Genomic DNA, 20549 nt, shown 5'->3' with positions numbered 1-20549 from the left:
TGACTTTCTTGACTATTTCTCTCTCTCAGACTCACCCAGACTTTCTGAGACTCTCTCTGACTCTTCCTGATTCTCTCAGGCTCTTTCTCCCTCTATTCTCAGAATCTCACACTCTCCCTCTCTCAGACTCTCTCAGATTTTATCTCCCTCTCAGACTCTCTCTCTCATTCTCTCTCCCTCTCAGACTTCTTCACTCTCTCCCAGACTCAAACTTTCCTTCTCTCAGATTCTCTCAGACTCTTTCTCTCTCAGATTGTCTCAAACTGCCCCCACTCTCTCACTCTCTGACCACTTCAGACTCTCTCAAACTCTTTCTCTCAGACTTTCTCAGACTCTCTATTTCTCTCTCAGACTTTGAGACTCTCTGACTCTCCCTCTCTCTTTCTCTCTGACTCAAACTCTCAGACTTTCTCAGACTGTCTTTCTCTCTCAGACTCTCCTTCTCTGTCTGTCTCACTCTCCCTCAGACTCTCTCTCCCTCTCTCAAACTGTCTCTCTCTGACTCAGATTCTGTCTCTCTCCCACTCAGACTCTCCCTCAGACAAACTTTTTCAGACTCTTTCTCTCTCTCTCTCTCAGACTCTCTTTCACTCCGATTTTCTCTCTCACACACACACACTCTCTCTCTCTCAGTCTCTCTTTCACTCAGACTTTCTCCTCAGACCCTCTCATTCTCTTAGACTCTCACTTTCAGATTCTCTATAACTATGTGTGTGTGATTCTCTCTTTCACTCAGATTCTCTCTCTCTGACTCTCTCCCAGATACTCTCAGTCTCTTTCTCTGACTCAGGTTCTGGCTCTCTCTGGCTCTCTCTCTGATTGTGTCTCCCTCTCTCAGATTCTTTCTCTCTCTCAGTCTCTCTCTGTGTGACTGTCTGTCCCTCTGACTCTGCCTCTCTCTCAGATTCTCTCAGACTCTCTCCCTCTCAAACTCTTAGATTCTCTCTGTCTCTCTATCTCTCTTCCAGACTCTTTCCCTCTCTCAGATTCTCAGTTTTTCTCTCTCTGACTATCAGATTCTCTCACTGACTCTCTCCCTCTCTGATTCTGTCTCCCTCTCTCAGACTGTCTCTCTCTGTGTGACTGTCCCTCCAACTCTGCCTCTCTCTCAGACTCTCTCTTCCTCTCAAACTCTGTCTCTCTCCCAGACTCTTTCCCTCTCTCTCTCTCCCTCTCTCAGACTCTCTGATTCTGTCTCCCTCATCTCAGACTGTCTCTCTCTGTGTGACTGTCTGTCCCTCCGACTCTGCCTCTCTCAGATTCTCTGAGTCTCTCTCCCTCTCAAACTCTGTCTCTCTTTCCCTCTCAGATTCTCTCAGTCTCTCTGACAGATTCTCTCCCTCTCTCTCCCTCTCTCAGACTCTGTCTGTGATTCTGTTTGACTCTCAGGTTCTCTCCCTCTCTTAGACTCTCTCTCTCTGACTCTCCCTCTCTCAGATTCCCTCTCAGACTCTCATTCCCTCTGTCTCTCTTCATCTTTTTCCTTTCTCACCTCTTTTCCTCTGTCCCCCACACTGTTTGTCTCTGCCCTGTCTATGACACACACACACTTTCCTCCTCACACTACTTTCTGGTTTCCTTTCCTCACACTTTTTTTTATTGTGCCTTGCTTCTCCTCCTCCTCCTCTCTTCTCTGTCCTGATCTGCGTCTCTCCCTACACAGGTCTTCTCTATTCCTCTCATCGTGCTCCTCAGAACTACCCTTTATTACACACACACACACACACTCTCTCTCTCTCTCTCTCTCTCACTTCTCCTATTTCTCCCAGAAACCATGCGCTTGTCTTTCTTCACCTTCATCCACCCCAACCCCACCTGTCTGGCTTCCGGTCCTGCTGCTCTCACCCTCTCTGGAAGCTTATCTCCTTTCCTCAGGACCCCACCTCACATTCTCCTCCCCCTGCGCTTAACTCTGCCCTGTTGCCTACTCGGTCCCTTTCCTCCCCAGGAGGTATGGGAGGGGCATCCCCGAGCCTAGAGCTTCCTGCTCCTTCCGGTTCCCACAGCTGCTCTGACCCGAGGGCTGCTCTGGGGCACCCTGTGGCGCCCCCCCCACCCCCGGCACGCTGGTTGACACCCCGCACCCTCTTCCCTCCCTCGGCTTCTCTGCGCCTCTCCTCCTGCCCCCTTCGCCTCCAGCTTCTTTTCCTTATATCTGGTTCACACCCACCCCCCCGCGTCCGTCTGGTTGTAGTCAGGGAGCGCCTCTTTTCCTTCTGCTTTCAGCTTCCCATCCCCTTCTCCCCTCTGTCCTCCTGTCCCTCACACAGACACGGGGTCCATGGGGTCTCCTATCTGCCCCCGCCCCCAGTCTAACCACACTCCGATTCCGCTTTTCCTGTACCTTTTCATCGATTCTTTTACTCCCCAACTCGCCTTCACCCGCCAGGGCCCTTCCCGCCATTCCATCTCTAACCCACTTTCCTGGACAGTACCCCCCCACCAACTTTCCTTGACCATTTTTCTGCCTCTTCACGCCCCCCGAGCGCCTCGCCCACACTCTCCGGTCTCCCCGTCTCTCTTCCTTCCACATCTGCTCCTCCCCCTGTGGGCTGCACCCCCGCCGCCTTCCACGGCCCGGAGGCCCCTCTGGCACCTACGGAGCGGGCCGGACGTCCCGGCGAGCTGGTGACACGCGTCTCCTGCCTCCGAACAAACGGCCCCGTGATTTGCGTTTGACACGACGCGAAACTCGTGTCACGTCCTGCCCGCTCCGGGGACCAGGAGCCCGCCGGTGTCTGCAGCTTCTCGCGCCCCGGGACGGGGAGCACGGCCCGCGCCCAGGACCGGCGTCTCCTCGCGGGAGGCGGATGCCTTCCCTTCCCTCTTCTCCAGTTCTGGCTCCGTCGCACCCGCGGTCCCCTTCCCCGCCCGCTTCCCCTCCCCGAGGCACCGCGGGCTCGGGACGCTCTCCGTTTCCCCAGCCGTCGCGCCTGTCTCTCCCTGGGCGGCGGCCGGGCGCGCAGGAGCCAGCGGGCTCTCGGCTGCCGGATGTGAGCCCCGCGTGCGCGCCTCCCGCCCTTCCCGCTGCCCTCGCTCCCGGCTTTCCTCGTTTCCCGCCGCCTCTCCCTGGCTTCCCTGCTCCGCCACCTCTGGCCCGGGCCTCGGGGCGCGCGAGCGCATCACTGTGCGCGTGGAGGGGGGGGGGGGGTGCGGCTGTGCGCGTGCGCGCTCTGGCCGCTCTTAGCTCCCTGGTTTCCCTCCGCCCCTTCTCTTCCTCGCACTCTACCGCGGTGCGATCCCGCCACCCGCACTACACCCCTCACTCCTCTCAGTTCGGGCTTCGGCGTTTTCCTCTCAATTTTCTTCCACTTCTCTCTCACCTCCCCTCCCCGCGCCCGGCTCCTCGCCCTTCCCTCACACCCCTTCTTTCTCGGCCTCTTCCCGCCTCTGCTCTTCTCTTTCCTGCCGGCCGCTCGCACGCTCGCTGTCTCTCCACACTCCCGTATTCATTTTTCTCCTTTTCTCTCTTTCCCGCCTGCTGTGTTCCCTTCCTCCGCTTTCCTTCCTTCTGCCTGCTCTGCTCTCCTCCCCTGTCCCGCTCGGCTTTGGCCTTTGCATCCGGGCCGCCAGCAAGCTCTGCGCTCCTTGCTTCCCCCTTTCTCTCCCTTTCCTTCCCCTCTCCCCTCCCGCCGTCTGGGCCTTCTTACCCCGTCCGCCTTGGCTGCTCGCGGGCCGCTCCTCCGCCCGGCCTTCCATTTCCGACTCTGTCCCATGGTCTCTCTCCCTCCTTCTCCTTCCCCCAGCCTCGCTCTCCCCGCCACGGTCTCCTTTCCTCACCCCTCTCTGCCTGCTTCGCTCGGGACCGCCCCCCACCCCAGCCTGTCTTCTCTCTCATCTCTCGCTTCCTTTTCCCCTCTCCTCATTCGTTTTTTCCCCCTACACTTTCTCTTCATCTTTCCTCTTTGCTCCCCTCTCTTGCTCATCTCCATCCCTTCTCTCTCCCCACTTCTCTTCTCTCTCCCCACCCTTCCAATCTCTCTCGCTCTTTCCTTTCTCTCCTTTTTGAATCTGTCACCTCTTCTCTCCTGCCAGACTTCTCCCCTCCACTGGCCGCCTTTCCTCTGCACCTTGTCTCCCAGTGTCAGGGAGGCCCCTCCAGGCTCTGCCAGCCACATCCTCTCCCTTTGCCTCCCCTCCTTCCCTCTCCCTTCCTGAAGTTCGGAGCTGACATCCTCCAAGAGATCTGCGCAGCCTGGAACAGGGCTGCCAAGCCAGGCCTTCCCCACCCCCACCCCACCCCCGAGGGTGGAAGGGCCTCTGTGACACCCATTTTCTCTCTTTTCTGTCTGTCCCGGATGCTGCCCACTGCCTGGAGGAAGGACGCCTGCCCCCCGCCTAGGAAGGAGGAACCGAGGAGTTGGCTCAGAGTTAAAGACACTTGCATGTAAGTGCCAGGGCTGGGAAGGGCTGAACCACCCTGCAGTTGGCCAGGAAGTGGCTCCTTCTCCACTCTCCTGATCCCTCAACTTCTCTCTGAGTTTGCTGAGAAGGAGGCTGCCTCCTTTCTGCCCCAATTCTCCCCAACCTGCCACCATCTACTCTTCCTCAGGAAGCATGGAGCATGGGAGGACTTCATTTTGCAGTTGGGAACACAGGAACCCGTGTTCCTGAAGACCAGCACCTGCTAAGACAGAGGCTTCATGGGAACCCCAACCTTCTCAAGGGCCAAAAGCACCCCCTGAAAAGCTCTTTTCTTCAGAGAGAGGGTCCACATGGGCCTGACCTCCCCAGAGTATCCAGCCGAGCATGCTATGGGCCTGAGGGGCATTCTCAAGCAGGATGAACTCTTTTATCGCCACCTACTGATAGAGGACAGAACTGTTACCAAGCTGTATTAGATACCAGAAATGGTCTCAAGCAAAACTCTGCAAAAATGAAAATTTTTACTCCTGGTCAATATGGTACGGTACCCAGCAAGCTTCATAGCGTGCCAACATACACCTCCAGACTGACTTCGTGTTTTCAAGTCATCCTACAGCTGGCTTCTCCTCTGCACTGCCACAGAAATACATACATGACCACTGTGGGAAACTAAGGAAGGTGGGATTTGCTTTACAGTTTGCTTGGGAGCCTATTTCTAGGAATCAGGCCAAATCGAGTTTTTCTTTGTAATGACACCATTATGTCTTGCTGACTGGGAGGTGGGTGCAGGCAAAGATGAATGACTGACAGCTAAAGAGGCCTCAGGGATTAGTCCCCGATTCTCACCATGGCATCTCTCTGATGGGTTAAATAAAGGCGCCTATAGAACTCCTTCCAAAAGCCACCTGCTACAATGCTCAATTTGGGATAGTAAAGTCTTCAAATACTAAAGTTAGCCTTATATATTTTAAAAGATTGCCTGTCCTATAACTGCACTAAGTATACCTAAATGCTGGGCTGGGGAAAAGGGTTTCCTAAATGCCAGAGAGCAGATAACATTTTGTGGGGCAAAGAAGCGCATCCAAAGGGCGAGGCAGGAAACCGGAGAGGGAGGCCGTCCTTTCACTGAGCATTTACCTTGCAGGTGCTCTCACATCTTAGACCACAGGTTAGGAGGCCGGGGGAAAGGCACAGGAGGGAGACACTGGGCACTGAGCTCCGTGGAGATGGAGAGACAGAGACAGAGGGGGCATAGAGGGTGGTATCTGAGGGACTCATTAAGGTTGGGAGGTGCTCCTCAGTGAGGCTGAAAAAGAGAACAGACTGGAAACTTAAGACACTTCCAAAGCCAGGCTGAGGGGCTGGGACTTTGCCCTGAGGGCACTGGGCAGCCATGGGAGGGCTAGGAACAGAGGAGGAGTGAGGGGGGCAGCTTTGGTGTCAGAAGTCCCCCCACAAGGCCAGGGAGGAGGCTGGGCTGAAAGGTCCAGGTAGGGAAGGATGAGGCCAGGGTTGGGGCCATGGGGGACAGGACAAGGGGTGAGGCAGGAAGGAACAGCAGAGTCGGGCAATGCAGTGATCCAGCCTATGAGGCCAAGCAGATGGTGGCACCACTTATTGGGTAGGATTCCTGCAGGACCTCCGACTGGGGGCGGATGGGTGGCAGAGACTCTATGGGCAGCACTGCCTGGGGAAGGAGCTGGGGGTCTGGAGACCAGGAGGGGAGTCTGAGCGGGAGACGGGTTTGAGGATAGTCAGCAAGAGGGGCTCCAGTGTGGATGGGAGGTGCCCGATGCTGCCCCAGCAAGTCCTCCTCTGGCAGCATGTCCTGCAGACATACGTGCATGTGTGCACACGGAGATCCCTGCAGCTCTGCTTGCAACAACCTGAGGGTCCCTCCACGGGGACCAATGATGTCACCTCTGAGCCAGCCACATCACAGGAGGAGGATGCACTTTACAGCCAAGGTGGAAACCTCTCCAACTCAGAGAGAGAAAGAGGAAAAAAAACCAACAACCTAGAACTACAGGGCACCTGGGCGTATGAGTTTGTTAAGCATCTGCCTTTGGCTCAGGTGATGATCCTGGGATCGAGTCCCACATCGGGATCTCTGTTCAGGAAGAAGTCTGCTTCTCCCTCTGCCTCTCCCCACACCACCCTGTTGTGCACTCTAATAAATTAATCTTTAAAAACAAAACAAAACAAAAAACTAGAGCTACACATTTTTGTAAAAATTATTTACATAGACATTTGCTTGTTTATGTAGAGAGTATCTCCAGAGCTAGGAGCAGGAGACTGGTCAGTCAGGCCGCCCTCAGTGAGGGGAACAGGTACCAGGCTGCACTGAGCAGAAGGCTCTTGGCTTTGGATCCTACAGTATCTTTTGAGTTTCGTGCTATATCCCCAGACACCCTGGTCAAGAAAACGAAATAGTAAGTGAGCTCTCCATGAAGAGGCAAGTATTAGAAAAGATGCACGAAGACAGAGCCTCATGGAGACTGTGCCAACTCAGACAGTGGCTGAAGTACACTGCAGAGGAACTCTGCCTGCTCCAGAGGGATCTAGAGAGTCATAGAGGAAAAGGAGGTAATCAGATGGGTAAAGAGCTCAATTTCAATCCATGACAGAATTAGAAAATGGTCCAACCAATGCCTGGGGCAAGAATGCCACTGTCTATGAGGCAATGGGTTAGGAACTCTGAGTCTGAACCTTGTCCAAGAAAGCGGCAGTGAACACCATGGGGGCAATTCACATGGAGCGCAGATGGGAAAGAAAGGCCAAGTTAGAGCACCCCTTGGACACTGTTTTATGTATTGAAGCCACAAAGAAATGGGTGGAATAATAACCCCCACTGCTGGTGGGTGTGTAACACAACACAGTCGGAGAAAATACTGCAGAACTGCAAATCAGTGGGACTGTTTGGAACTCTCAGGCCACTTGTCGCAGCGCAGCAGGGAGTGGCTGGCCCCTGGGAGAGAGGTCAGAGAGAAGAGAAGGTCCAAAGAAAGGGCCGCAGCAGGACAGGAATCCAGAGGGACCAGAAAACAGACGGGGGTGGCTTTAGGTGTCAGCAACATCAGACAAATCACAAGAGGAATTCAAAATCCTAAATGCTACCCTTGAGCAAAGGACAAGAACGGTTCCCAGAAAATCCCTGTGGTGCTATCGGGCTCCACTTCCCTCCTGACATGGATCAGAGCCTCACGACACGGAGAGGTCTGAGCCATCTGCTGACAAGGCCGTGGGGGAATGGTGACCGGTGTCTGCTCGATGGGGGCAACTTAGCAACGTGGGTCACATTTATACAAATGCCACCTTCCTCTGGCTGGTCATTCTGCTGCTGGGGTTTTACCCTGGTTACATCTGCATCCGGGAAACAGTGACAGCCGCAGGCAGAGGCCAGGTTGAATGAGCTCCGGTGCAGTTCTCTGATGGGGTGCAAGGACGAGGCCACTCCCCCATTAGGAGAAGTCTCCAGAACATTAGGTGCAGGAGCCAAGAGGCAAGGGCTGGGCGGTGGAGGGGATTTGCTACTTCTGCGTTACAAAGAAAGGAGAGCGTGTGTCCCTCCCTGCCCCTGCTGGCACAAGGAGAAGTTAAGCAAATGAAAGCAACTGGGCGAGACACCTGTCCACCACATACCTTTGATATTGTTTTGATACTCAAGCCACACGAACGCGTTACTTTCCCGTAAGTGTTTCCAATCTGCCATCGTGATTTTGGTCATGCATCCCCAGGAAATAATTCACACTCACCAAAGAGAGACTGGAGAGCACTCGCTGCCATGCTATTTATAACCATATCCAGCAGGAAGCTAAATGTTGAACATTTGGGGAACAGTTTAATAAACCACCATACAACACCACAAAGCATTACACAGACATTTCAGCGACCATGACAGCCATTTCTGTGTGTTTCTGGATAATACATAGAGCAAAGAGCGGAATTCAATAAAGCCTGTACATAAGGACTTCCCTGCAACCAAATCAACGGTTGCATTTGGTTGCTGGAAGTCATACCTTTTCAAAACATTGATGTATTTCAATAGATTGTTGGTATTTTTTAAATAGATCGGCGGGGTGGGATGATAAATAGGAAAGGCCAGCAGTCCTCTCCTGGTGGCCTGTCCCAGGGAAGACATTCCAGGCTGGGGAAGGGATTCTATTTACATCATCGGCTCTCAACTCTACCAGACATTACTTTGTTTTTACTTTAAACATTTCTGCATTCCCCAAAGCCTGTGGGAGGCCTGGCATCCAGACAGGGCACAACACCCCAACTCCTGCTTGGAGCCATGGGCAGATAAAGGCCGAAGCGGGGTCCCAAGGCAGGGCTGCTGGAATGGGGCCAAGGGACGCCCATAGCCAGCCCACACCTGCTCTGTGCCAGGCCCCTGAGGGCAGACAGGTGGAAAGTGTGTGGGCCAATCCAGTCAGACAAGTTAGGGGGACCCTCTAGCCAGGCCTGGGACAGGCAGGGCGAGGAGACCACGAACAAAGGCACAGAGGCTGGAGAGAACTCGGCATGTTCCCAAACTACAAGGCTCAGGGGAAGGGGGGAAAACATAAGGTCAGAGCGGGACCAGGAGCTCGAGCTCCATGCTGTGGCCAAAAGGAAGCCTTTGGGGCTATGGAAGGATCACAGGGGAAGGCAGGGTATGCCAGAATCTGGCCACCTGTCCGCCTAGAGGGAAAGGACTCCTAGGAGGAGTATCCCCCTACCATCACGGGATGGGGACAGGGGGAGCTAGCAAATCCTTCTTGGGATGATCAAGGACAAGAGCACTCTGGCGGGAGGGGGTTGCCTGCATGAAAGAAGACCAGGCGCTGATGCCCCCCACCCTCAGCGGCCACTGCCCCCGCCACCACCCCCGCCGCCGCCCCCTCCCTGGCCCCCGGCGTCTGGTGCTCCTGACATCATGAGGAACAGGACGACGGGAATGATGTACATCCACTGTGGGCCAGACAGGAGGATGGGACGGTGGACAGACAGACAAAGAGAGAGACAGAAAGAAGAGAAGTGAGTATGAGCCAGATTCTGCCAGGGCAGGGAGGGTGGGGGAGCCGGCATAAGGGGAGGCCACGTGAGGGAAAGGGGCCCAGGTCCCCTACATCACTACAGGTTGGGGAAGGGCTGGTGGGGCACAGGGTGGGGTGGAGGCGGGAGGGGGCTCAGTCCTCACTCAGGCCTCCTGCGGCGGCGGCGTGGGCCCCGGGGCGGCAGGACGCAGGGCTGTGAGCAACACAGCCCCCCCGAGAATGAGGTGCCACTGAGGAGGGAGGGGGCACAGGTCAGGGCCAGGGGTGGCCATGGGGTCCTGTGGCCACTGGGGAGAGCAGAGCCGGGGCAAGTGGGTTCTTGGCCTCTCTGGGCCTCAGTTTCCCGGCAGTGCAGCTGGCAGGAGCTGTTGGCAAACCTGAGGCCCCACTGGCACCACACTCAGGGCAGTCAGGCTTGGCATCCTCCCACCCACAGTGGCCTCTGCTGTCCCCTGCCCTTGTCTTGGGTAGATCACCCTTCTGCCTCAGTGCCCCCAGCTCCTCCTACCAGCCCCAGCCTGGCAGCACAGGCCCGTCCCCTCTCCAGCTCCAGATCAGCCTCTTGAGCATCTCCACCCATAGCCCTGCCCCCCCTAACTGTGCCCTCCCAAAGCCAAAGGCAACCCAGCCCCACCTAGAGGACCCCACCTGTCCTCTCCTTTCCAAATCTCCCCGACCCATTGCAATCTCTGCCTCCCTCCCTTCTTCAGCCTCACAGCACCTGCCCAGCTTAGGCTTTGTCCCAGCCCAGGCCTCGTCCCAGCCCCCTCCTAGTACTGACCACGTCCCTCCCCTGACCACCACCCTCCTCACTGCCCTTCCTCCAGACAGGCCTCTGTTCAACACCAACACGGCCTGTACCGCACCTGCCCCCAGCCTGAAAGGATGCCCCCGTTTCCCAGAAAGGCCTGGCTCTGGGCAGGCCATATGCTGAGCCTGAATACCCTGTGACCACCGCCAGGTACAGACCAAGGCAGAGGCAAGGAGCACAGCTCAACAGTCCTCCCCGACTCCATCCAGGCCTTGGGCTGAGCCCCGGTGCCAGGGGACAGGCCTGGAGGTGACAGGCAAGCCCCTCGCACAGGAGGCCAGAAGGAAGAGGAACAGACCAAGGGCCACGGGGGAGAGAAGGGCAGAGGGGGGACTCAGGGGGGAAGGGACCAGGGTAGGCAGAGCTCCACTCACATATTTGGCGAAGAAGGACTTCTGTTCCTGTGGGTTCTTGGCCTTCTGGGCCTGCTCCATCTCCAGGCGCTCAATGAAGGCCGCGGTCTCGGGACTAGGGGTGGGCAGAGGAGAGAGGCTATGGGGCCGGGGTCAGCCAACAAGGACACAGCAAGGGCAGCAGCAGGATGGCTGAGCGGAGATTATGGGGGGTGCTGCCCATGCCCCTGCCCTGCACCCGCATCCTGGAGCACCCGCACCCCGCGCGCCCTCACCCTGGGGCGGTGGCCGGTGGCTGCAACTGCACAGACGTGTTGAACAGTTCCAGGTCTACATCTTCCACTTCATGGCCCCGGCAGCCCCCGGGGTGCGTCACCACTGACACGCCCACCACATTGCCAGCCACGTCCACGTGCAGCGTCAGCTGGTCCGAGAGATGCGACTCCACCAGCGAGCACTGGGGTGGGGCGGGGCAGGGGGATCAGGGTTGCCACCCAGACCTTGCCTGCACCAAGACCCCCAAGCCTCCAACCCTTCTCACAGGGCCCAGAGGATCTCTCAAAGCTCTTCATGGTTCCCCCCTCCCTTGGGCACAAGTCCAAGTACAACAGCCTCCCCATGAAGTCCTATGCTGTCCCATCAAAGGGCCCACCACCCGGACCATCCCCCCTCCAGCCCTTGAGGGCAAGGCCAGGTATGAGTCCTTCCTGTCCATAAACGCCAGGTCACAAATGGTGGAAGCCAGGCTGGGGCAGGTGGGAGGGCCCAAGGACGGTCCCATCACTGACTCACCGCGGGGACGAAAGAGGAGACATAGCTGCCAGCTTCTGAGCCATCAGGGGCCCCAGGGCGCTGAGGGACCCGGACCCGGTATAAGCCGTTCAGGGCTGCCACATCCTGCAGGGCAGAGGAGGGCAGCAGTGAGGACAATGCGCAGCCCCTGCCAGGCTTGGACCACCACTGGGCCCAGGGGACCCTTCCCCCGTCTCACCTGCCTGCATCCCCCTCATCCCTAGCCCAGTGGTGGTGAGTGAGGCCAGGAGCCACTGGGTACTCCACCTTTGGGAGAAGCCACTTTAAACGCAGTAGAGCCCAGCCCAGGGAAGAAGTGAGTCCCAAGGACATTTTCCTCAAACCTGGATCCAGCTGTACCTAGGCCCACCCCATACCTGGACTCCCCAGCCACAGAAGTGACAGCTGTGACAAAGAACCACATAGGAAGCACAAAGCACGGCTGGCCAGAATGGACTACCTCCCACAGGAAGGGCGCCCACCGGCACTTGCCTGCCCACAATGAGACCTGTGTCCCCAGCCTCCCAGGCAATTACATCCAGCCAAAGGGAGAGAGTGCAAGTGCACTGTGGCAGCTTTTGTGGGCCATCCCCAAAAGACAACTTCTCTCTCTACCCCTCATTTTTCTCTTCCTCTGGCCTACTGCACCTCCATGCACCATCCCTAGGGAGGACCAAACCAAGCCTGGCAGGAGCCTGGCCTTGAGGAAGCCACGGGACGGGCTATGATAGAAATAACCTTTTATTTAACTGTGGCCATTCCAGGGATCTCTTTCTCCTCCCAAGCAAATCTCCTTCTAACTGATTGTAAAGCATCTTGACTGAACCTGGAGGAGTAAGAGGAGCAACGATATGAAAACCATGAGAGAAAAGGATGTGCTGCGCAGAAGGAACAGCACAGGCAAAGGGCAAAGGCCCTGAAACACGCATGGCGTGGTCCAAGGCACAGGTCCCCCCACACCCCAAGCAAGCCCTGGGTGCCCTCCTCACCCGAAGCCGGCCCCGCTCCTCCTCATTGAGCTGCCGCTGTGACAGGGACAAAGTGCCATCCTGCTGGTTCCAGAGCAGTGAGCCCCGCTTCCGAAAGTGGGCACTATCATCTGTGGGGAGTCAGGACTCAGAAGCCACCCCACCACTGAACCCCAAGACCCTTGCAATGACCAGGCTGCTTCCCCTTCCCAAGCCCCCATGTTCCCACCTGCAAAGTGGAGACCCCCACCCCCACCCACCCCACCCCACCCCACTGTCCCCCCCCCCCCCCCGCCACGTCCCACCCTCCTATCCCACAGGGCAGCTGACAGCAGATGTCTGAATGCCACAGCTTCCAAGCCCTGCCTCTGCCTCACCAGGTGACCCAGGGACCGTCACCTCATTTCTCTGAGCCTCAGTTCTCCCATCTGCAGAACAGAGGGGCTTCCACCCATGGGGCCATGTCAGAACCAGTGGGGCTTTCCCGAGCAGAGGCCAAGGTCTGAGTCAGGAGGTCTGTGGAAGCTCCCGGCTTCAGCGTTTCTAATAAGTGCCCCAGAGTTTGGGGGCTCAGACCTCTGGACTGTACTGACCTCTGTGCTCTGAGAACCTAAACACCTGAACCGTAGTTGTTTAAGCTGGGCTATAGAGCAGGTCCTGGCTCTACCATTCACTTACAGATGTGATGCCCCTCTGGGCCTACTTCCCCTTCTGGAAAATGGGGCTCTCTCTAATACCTATACATTGCAGGGCTGCGGGGAGGGCATTAGAGTGAATACACCCAGAACTTCCAGCACCTAGTGCAGGCCACAGAGTGACTGGTCTGAGAAGTCCGCTCTACTGTTGCCCTTAGGCAACTAGGATGTGTCTTACAGTAAAGGGAGTATTCAAAGGTAGAGTTCCTTCTCTCTCATGCCCTCCCTGCCCCAGCCTTCCCGGAATAATGCAAACACATTCTGAGGGGCAAAGCTTTCAGTAAATGAAAGGCATGTCTCACATTGGGTGGCATCCAAACCCAAGTTCTTGACTTCACAGGACACCGGCTAAGTACCCAGACTAGGACGTTGCTAGACTCACCGATCTCGAATGAGTGCTCCAGCAGCAGCCCCACCGTGCCACAGCCCTCACCCTCTCGACCTTCTGCTCCGGCCTGCAGGTGAGAGAGAGGTCCCCAGGTGAGGACCATCAGAGCCCGAGGCAGAAGGCAGGACTGCCGGATCCCAAGACAGACTCAGGCTGAAAGAGGAACCTTACTTTCATATTCATATCCAAACACTGACACCTGTCCACCGTGATTCCAACGGGAACTGCCCATTTCATGAAAATTCATGATCTGGATGGTCCCCAGAAACCCAAAGCCTGCAAAGAAGTGTAACCTTGTTTCCAAGGCAACCATCTCCAGTTCCAAGGCAAGTATCTTCATGCCTAGCATCGTAAACATTCGTGGGTTAAAGGATACCTGAGATTCCTTCCCAACCTTATATACAAGTGGCCTCTTTTTTTTTTTTTTTTTAAGATTTTATTTACTTATTAGAGAGAGAGAGACAGAGAGGGAACACAAGCAGGGAGAGTGGGAGAGGGAGAAGCAGGCTTCCCCCCCGGGGGCAGGGAGCCTGATGTGGGGCTCAATCCAGGGACTCTGAGATCATGACCTGAGCCAAAAGCAGACGCTTAAGGACTGAGCCATCCTGAGCCATCCGGGCGCCCCTACAAGTGGCCTCGTTTACACCTTAACAGCCACAACAAAGACGCTCCTCAGGCTAAGGCTCCTAAGGCTCCACGCTGTCGACTTCTTTTTTTTTTTTTTTTTTTTTTACTTTGTAAAAAAATTTTTAGATTTTATTTATTTGACAGAGAGAGATCACGTAGGCAGAGAGGCAGGCAGAGAGCCGGGCCGGGGTGGGGGGAAAAGCAGGCGCCCTGCTGAGCAGAGAGCCCGATGCGGGGCTGGATACCATGACCTTGAGATCATGACCTGAGCCCAAGGCAGAGGCTCAACCCACTGAGCCACCCAGGCGCCCCCACGCCGTCCACTTCTCCAAACTCAAATTTCTCCTACCTCTGCATCCTCCAACCACGCCCTTGCACCTACGCAACCCTCACCTGCGCAACTCCGTGTCCAGATTTTAAATCTCCAAATCAAGATCCCGCCCTCCTCATGCATATGCAGGAAGCACCTATCCTATTACTCCAGAGCCTCTCCGCTGTTTTCCTTTTAGCCGCCCCTACGTCTCATTTGCCAAAGCTCACCAGGGCCACACCTCCTCATGCATATTTAACGAGTGCGGATTCCCGGCGTTCCAACGTTAACACCGGGTTCTTGCTCCAACCTCCTTCGGCGCATCCTCGTTTTTAAAGCACCGAAAGCCCAGGCGCCAAGTCCATCCGAGCCCCGCCCTCATGCATACTCACGAGCTAGAGCCTTCCTAACTATACTCACTTTCATCTCTTCTCTCTTGGCCCTGCAATACCTCCTTCCCACTTTACCGGACCTAAACACCCGAGACCCAAGCTTTCCGTCAGCGCCGCCCCCTGTGCAGAACCAGTGAGTACTCACCCCCCGCAGAGCGGCTCCGGATCGGCAGCCACTGCCCCGGGCCCGGCTGGGGACTGCTGCTGCCATCAGCAATAGCAGGAGGAGGCGAGCAGCCACCACACCGACCGCCGCCATTTTGACCGCTTCCCATCAGGCCAGAGGAGGGAACGAGCCGGGCGCTGGGAGCTTGCCGCGCAAACGCCTGCGCCAGCTCTTTGCGCCTGCGCACTAGCACCCTCCCCCCTACCAGGGTCTGACGCCAGACCCGTGGCGGTAGCTTTACCCAGGTATCTGGGCACCGCCCCCTATGATGACGTCACAAAAACGGGCGTTTCTTCGGTGACATTTAAGCCTGGTCTGCCGCGTTGTGACGTGTAGAGCCCGCGGCGCCACCCACCCGTTTTCTCTGGCGGCACCTCCCTCCGCTCTCCCCATGGGGCGGGGCGTTGCGATGATGCGGGGGCAAGAGATTAAGCCGGCCCCCAGTGGAACAGGTGAGGAGGGACCAGGTGGGATGGCAGGTGAGAGGCGGATCCAGGCCTGACTGGCTTGGACCAGGTGAGGGAACCAGGTGAGGGATGGGGCTGGCTTTGAGAAAACTGATGGCCAGGATTCCCCTGCTGGCAGAGCGGGACTTCCTGGGCCCTGCCAGCTGGAGGGGTCCTCGGCCCAGTCTCCTGGACTAGACCCCTGAACTTTGCCCCTCTAGAATGCCCCCTGGTTCCGGGCTATCCTACAGGCCGGCCCGGACGGCTCCAACGCCACCTCCTGAGCGGCGAGTTCGACCAGCTGCGAGACTTCCCCATCTTTGAGAGCAACTTTGTGCAGGTGTGGAGCCCCAGAACCCCCTGACACCGAACCTTACCTTGAGCCCTGACCTTCCTGACTTGAGGAACCCCTGACCTGTCGACTTCTGACCATTCTCCCATAACCTTCATCTTCTGGCATTCTGGATCAACCCCCACCCCCATGCCTCTACACCTTTAGCTTCTCTGTGAACCCTGACCTCTGATTCCCTTGGTTCATTTTCCCTGACTTCACACCTGGATAACTCTTGACTTCTGACCCCAGGATGTCTGACCTCAGACTCAGTGTTTATAATACACTTGGCTCATGACCCTTAACCCCACCATTCCTGCCTTCCATCTATCTGCCTTCTAACCTCTAATCCCTGGCTCCAGGTGACCCGGTTAGGAGAAGTCGCCAACAAGGTCACCATGGGGGTGGCAGCCTCCAGTCCAGCCCTGGAACTCCCAGACCTGTTGCTGCTGGCCGGCCCTGCCAAGGATAACGGACGCTTGCAGCTCTTTGGGTGACTGCCCTCATCCCAGCCTAGACCTCCTCCTTCCCCAGCTGTGGGCATCCTGGGCCCCCTCCCTGCAGCACCTCCTCTCACACAGATGACTCCCAGTGCCAGGAGTCTTGGATAGCTGCCAGCCTGCTGCGGGCTGCTGTACACCCAGAACAAAGGGAGGGCAATCCACGGGGGCTAGAAATCAGAGCTAGATGGACATGAGAAGGACAGTCCTCAGCCTCACCCTGGCAAGGATCAGGAGAATAACCATGGATGCGGCGCCTGCTGCATACCAGGCACGCTGTAGGCCATGAAGGTAGTCTCATCGCTGACATACTCATATGGTGCGGCTCCTTAGTCCCATCCTTTGAAGAGATAATCTGAGGCCCAGAGAGGGGAGCCACTTACCCAGAGACCCACAGTGGTTCAGGGGTTGGGTTGGGATTAGAATCTCAGGTTCCTCATCCTTATTGATCTCATGATTTTTGTTTTTTTAAGATTTTGTTTATTTATTTGACAGAGAGGTAGAGCCAGAGAGCATAAGCAGGGGGAATGGCAGAGGGAGAGGGAGAGCAAGAAGAAGGGAGCCTGGCTCAGGGCTGGATCCCAGCCGGCCAGGTGCCCCTGACCTCATGACTCTTGAGCTCCAGTGCCACATTAAACACAAGCCCTACAGGTCTTTTGTTTTCTCTCTGAAAAAGGAATGCAAATACACATCAAGGTACAAAACATACATAGCACAAAATAACACCTTTCGCACATCCTAGGCTCCTGCCTCTAGCTGCCAATAACAAAACAAGTACATACGTGTAGTATACTGTAAAAGCATTCTGCCAGTGGCTTTCCCTTTTTTGACTACATGTTACAATTAAGGAGAGAAAGGGAGGAAAGGAAGGAAAGACTTACATCACACACACACACACACACACACACACACACACACATACACACACAGGGGTCCACAGTTCTTTGTCTGCAGTTCTGAAACCTAAAAAGTTCTTTTGCAACCCACTTGGTGGCAGAATCTGATTCTGACCTCAACTAAATGAAGGCTACTTACAGCCTTTAATGTATCCCCCCTGTATAAGTTTAGAACATTCCACAAAGCAGTATGCTGACACCTTACGGTGCACCGGGGCATTTTCGCTTCTACACTGCTTCTTTTCCTTTCAGTGCTAATCTGTCCCACCAATCGACCTCACCACTCACTGAGTGGTGAGCTGCAGTGGGAGGGACACTAATGACAGTGCCAAGGGGTGCTTGGAACCCCTTCAACACCATCCCCCCAAAAAAGCATACCGTCAATTTAAAAGTACTGAACTTGCTCTGCAAATAATGCATCAAGACTCACCAGCCCCTAGTCCTTCACTTCTAGCCTGCAGCCTGGAGCTGGCCTGGGCCCATTCTATAAGCATTTTATGGGTGTTCACCCTTCCTTTAAAACCAGGGGCAGGTGTATACTACTTTTCCTCTCTGCTCACTCCTTCATCAGCACTGTATCAGCATTCATTTTATATCAACATAAGTACAAGCCCCACATCCTCTTTTGGACTCCCAAGTTTTCATCTGGTGCTGTTACCATCCTGCCTGGGTTCAAATCCTGACTTCACCTCTTCTTCACTGGCTTTGGCCAAGTTCCCTACCTGTCTGTGCCTCAATTTCCCCCATCTGGAACATGGGGATTAGAGGAGAGCCCACCTTCCCAGGCTGTCAGGGGATAAACTGCGTAAATGTTTGTGAAGCCCTTGGAACAGCCCCTGGCAAAGGGTCAGCGCCTTGTAAACGTCAACTGTTATTCTGCCACTTGGGGAATGTCATAAAGAGATGAAGCCACCTACTGAGGGACAGTGGTGCCCAGTGTCATGGGATTGCAACCAGTATGGTAGGCAGAGGGCATCCATGCACACGGGCGTGAGGGTGTCTGTCCCCAGAGGTAGCACTGCCAGGCCAGAGGGTGATATATGGCTGCCCCATCGTGGATAAGACTTGGGTCCAAATCCCTGCTGTGTGTATTGGGCCAAATGATCCACCCTCTCAACAAGCATCCACTGAGCACTGACCATGTGAGCCCTGGGTACTTGGGGAGCAGCAGCGAACAAAATGAGATCAAAATCTCTGCCTTCAAACTCCCCCTCTGGGAAGGCAAACAGAATAAATGACAATTTGTTCAAGGGGGGAAGGTTTGTGGAGACAGATGGGGCAGCCCAGAGAGAAGGCGTTTCTTGAGAAACACAAGATTAAGGGGCCAAGCCATGGGGCTGGTTGGAGGAAGATTCCCACCCTGAGGCAGGGTCGGAGGTAGGAGCTCGCCTGGTAGGTTTATGGAACAGCAAAGAGCCTGGTGATGCTGGGGCTGAGTGAGCGAGGGGAGTGAGCAGACAGGTAAACAGAGGAGGCGGATTCTGCGGGGCAAGGTCAAGGTGTGGAGGGACCTTGCCTTTACTCTGAGCCGCAGGAGTCACCGGAGGGACGTGAACTCGGGTGTTGGCCGGTGCCCTCTGGCGGCCGCATGGGAACGGAGCGGTGAAGGCTGAGGGAGCTCCCTGGGCGGGTGGCGGGTCCCGGCTGGTGGTGGAAGGGGTTACAAGTGGCCGGATCCTGGAGACGGTGGCATTTTAATGGTGGAGCTGTCAGGGTTTGTGGCAGGATTGGATGAGGATATGAGAGTAACGTGGGGTCAGGAGCAACCCCACGACTTCTGACGGAGCAGTGGGAGGATGTAGTTAGGATGTGGAAGGCAAAGAGAAGCAGGTTTGAGTTGGGGAGGTCAGGAATTTGGTCGTTGGACCTGTTATGGGTCCGATGTCATTCTCATATTCAACTGGAAATTTCAAGAAGGCGGCTACCTATTAGAAGGACCAGCGGGAGACACAGAGGTACTATGCAGATGGAAAAAATTCAAGAGGCAGAGAAAGTGAAAAGGGACTGTCTCTGGGCTGAGAGAGGGGCGTTAGGGTGGGCGACTCCGACCCTGAAGGAGCCCAGGATGGCAAGGCTGCCGAACCACGGAGCGTCAGAACCTGAGGCTGCCCCTTTCGCCCTCCCAGGTTGTTCCCCTTGCAGTTCGTCCAGCTCTTCGTCCACGACGAAAGCCGCTGGCAACTCAAGGTCAAGTTCCGCACCGGCCGCGCCTTCTACCTGCAGCTGCGGGCCCCGGCCGAGAGCCGAGACCGGGAGTTCGGCCAGTGGGTGCGGCTGCTCTACCGACTGCGTTTCCATTCGGCCGAGGGAGCCGTGCCTTTCACGCAGGAGTACTCGCCGGTGGAGGATGGAGACGACGAGGACGATGAGGACGACGACCTGATAGAGCGGGAGGAGGTGGGAGGAGGGGTGGGGGGAGGGCGTGGCTGGGGCTGGACTCCGGGGTTGGGGTGTGGGGCGCACTGGAGGAAGCAGCTGGAAATTTGGACTACCCTGAGCTAGGGCTGGGAACCTGGACTACTGAGTGTGTGGGAGTGGCTGGGGGCCTGGATTCCTGTGGTGAGAGCACAGGGCGCCAAGGAAGGCCTCACTCCTGAGTCCTGGAAGGGTATGAAATCTCTGTGTAGAGACAGCAAATCTCAAGCCAGGGCAGGGTTGGGGACACGAGCCAAGTTTCTTAACTGGGCACCCCCATCTGCCAGCCTCTCTCCCCTTGCCCTACTTCAGTGGGATATGTGGGAGGGACACCTGGGCCCAGAAGGGCTAGGGTGAGCCAAACCGGATGTCCAGTTCCCTATAAGGCCAGGGGGAGGAGAGGAGCACCAGTCTTTGAAGGTGGGAGCATTGAAACCTGTGGGGTGTCTTCCTCTTGAGATACCCCACTCCCCCCACCTTCCAGGTAAGTACAAAAGTCACTCCACCTACCCACCCCCAAACTGCTGATACATCCGCAGGTCAAGACCTCTGAGACAAATTCTTTCTTATACCCAGCTTCAAGCCATGGAAGCCAGACTTGACCCACAGACCTCTGAACTCTGGGGACTCTGATTCCTCCCAATACCCCTGAGGTCACCAAAGGACCAGAGATCAAAGTACCCTATCTCAGGGCCAGAAAGATGAATTATTAAAGTTAATAAAGATCGGCCACTTAAGAACCAACAAGCAGGTCATGAGCACTTTTGTCAACATCACCAGTTCAACATGGCTGCCTCAACATGGTGTTCGGTTCATCGTGTGTGGCTCCCTGGGCCACCATGAGACCTAGTGCCCACCATTCCATCATGGCTACCTCACTAGAATGGTCTTCCCCATCTGGGCTTTGTTTCTTCTTTAACTCATTGTAGTTGCCACTGCAGCCTGCCTGTCTCCTTCCCATTTATAGTAGCTAGTCCCAGAGGGCTTCCTCTATAAGGTCTTGGTTCACCTGAGACTTGTAATTGCCCTGGCAACATGGTAGTATCACTAAAGTA

General features: G+C 55.9%; 2 protein-coding genes and 1 long non-coding RNA gene across 5 annotated transcripts; 2 read left to right on the top strand and 1 right to left on the bottom strand.

The window, feature by feature from the left end:
- The first annotated feature begins 4299 nt into the window (after positions 1-4299).
- On the top strand, positions 4300-5260 carry LOC116579882. Its single transcript, XR_004281442.1, has 2 exons — positions 4300-4387; positions 4553-5260. It is a non-coding gene; the product is annotated as an uncharacterized LOC116579882 (long non-coding RNA).
- Positions 5261-8128: 2868 nt separating this feature from the next.
- Positions 8129-15095, bottom strand: EMC10 (ER membrane protein complex subunit 10). 2 transcript variants are annotated; one of them, XM_032325805.1, is made up of 8 exons: positions 14886-15095; positions 13406-13478; positions 12350-12459; positions 11361-11465; positions 10844-11025; positions 10590-10683; positions 9548-9634; positions 9226-9318 (listed from the first exon to the last, which is right to left on the bottom strand). In XM_032325805.1, the coding sequence occupies exons 1-7, from the start codon at positions 14997-14999 to the stop codon at positions 9548-9550; spliced, it is 765 nt and encodes a 254-aa protein (XP_032181696.1). In that variant the 5' UTR covers positions 15000-15095; the 3' UTR covers positions 9226-9318. The 2 variants fall into 2 exon arrangements, with proteins under 2 accessions (XP_032181695.1, XP_032181696.1); XM_032325804.1 differs by lacking the exon at positions 9548-9634 and having other exon boundaries at positions 8129-9318.
- A 105-nt stretch (positions 15096-15200) lies between these two features.
- Positions 15201-20420, top strand: FAM71E1 (family with sequence similarity 71 member E1). 2 transcript variants are annotated; one of them, XM_032325806.1, is made up of 5 exons: positions 15201-15385; positions 15574-15692; positions 16046-16176; positions 19206-19476; positions 20071-20420. In XM_032325806.1, exons 1-5 carry the CDS (start codon positions 15298-15300, stop codon positions 20125-20127), a joined length of 666 nt encoding a protein of 221 aa, XP_032181697.1. In that variant the 5' UTR covers positions 15201-15297; the 3' UTR covers positions 20128-20420. The 2 variants fall into 2 exon arrangements, with proteins under 2 accessions (XP_032181697.1, XP_032181698.1); XM_032325807.1 differs by having other exon boundaries at positions 15201-15358; positions 20071-20269.
- The last annotated feature ends 129 nt before the right edge of the window (positions 20421-20549 follow it).

This window comes from Mustela erminea, chromosome 19, assembly GCF_009829155.1.
Source record: "Mustela erminea isolate mMusErm1 chromosome 19, mMusErm1.Pri, whole genome shotgun sequence".
Lineage (NCBI taxonomy): Eukaryota > Metazoa > Chordata > Mammalia > Carnivora > Mustelidae > Mustela > Mustela erminea.
This window is presented reverse-complemented; position numbering and strand designations above follow the sequence as displayed.

Excerpts from the sequence above, each read along its gene's own strand:
- EMC10 (XM_032325804.1), bottom strand. The coding sequence starts at position 14,999 with ATGGCGGCGGTCGGTGTGGTGGCTGCTCGCCTCCTCCTGCTATTGCTG. Across the intron at positions 12,460-13,405 it reads GGAGCACTCATTCGAGATCG|ATGATAGTGCCCACTTTCGG; the intron begins GTGAGTCTAGCA and ends GACTCCCCACAG. Across the intron at positions 11,026-11,360 it reads TCTCCTCTTTCGTCCCCGCG|TGCTCGCTGGTGGAGTCGCA; the intron begins GTGAGTCAGTGA and ends GCCCCACCCCAG.
- FAM71E1 (XM_032325806.1), top strand. The coding sequence starts at position 15,298 with ATGGGGCGGGGCGTTGCGATGATGCGGGGGCAAGAGATTAAGCCGGCC. Across the intron at positions 15,386-15,573 it reads GGGACCAGGTGGGATGGCAG|AATGCCCCCTGGTTCCGGGC; the intron begins GTGAGAGGCGGA and ends TTGCCCCTCTAG. Across the intron at positions 16,177-19,205 it reads GGACGCTTGCAGCTCTTTGG|GTTGTTCCCCTTGCAGTTCG; the intron begins GTGACTGCCCTC and ends TCGCCCTCCCAG.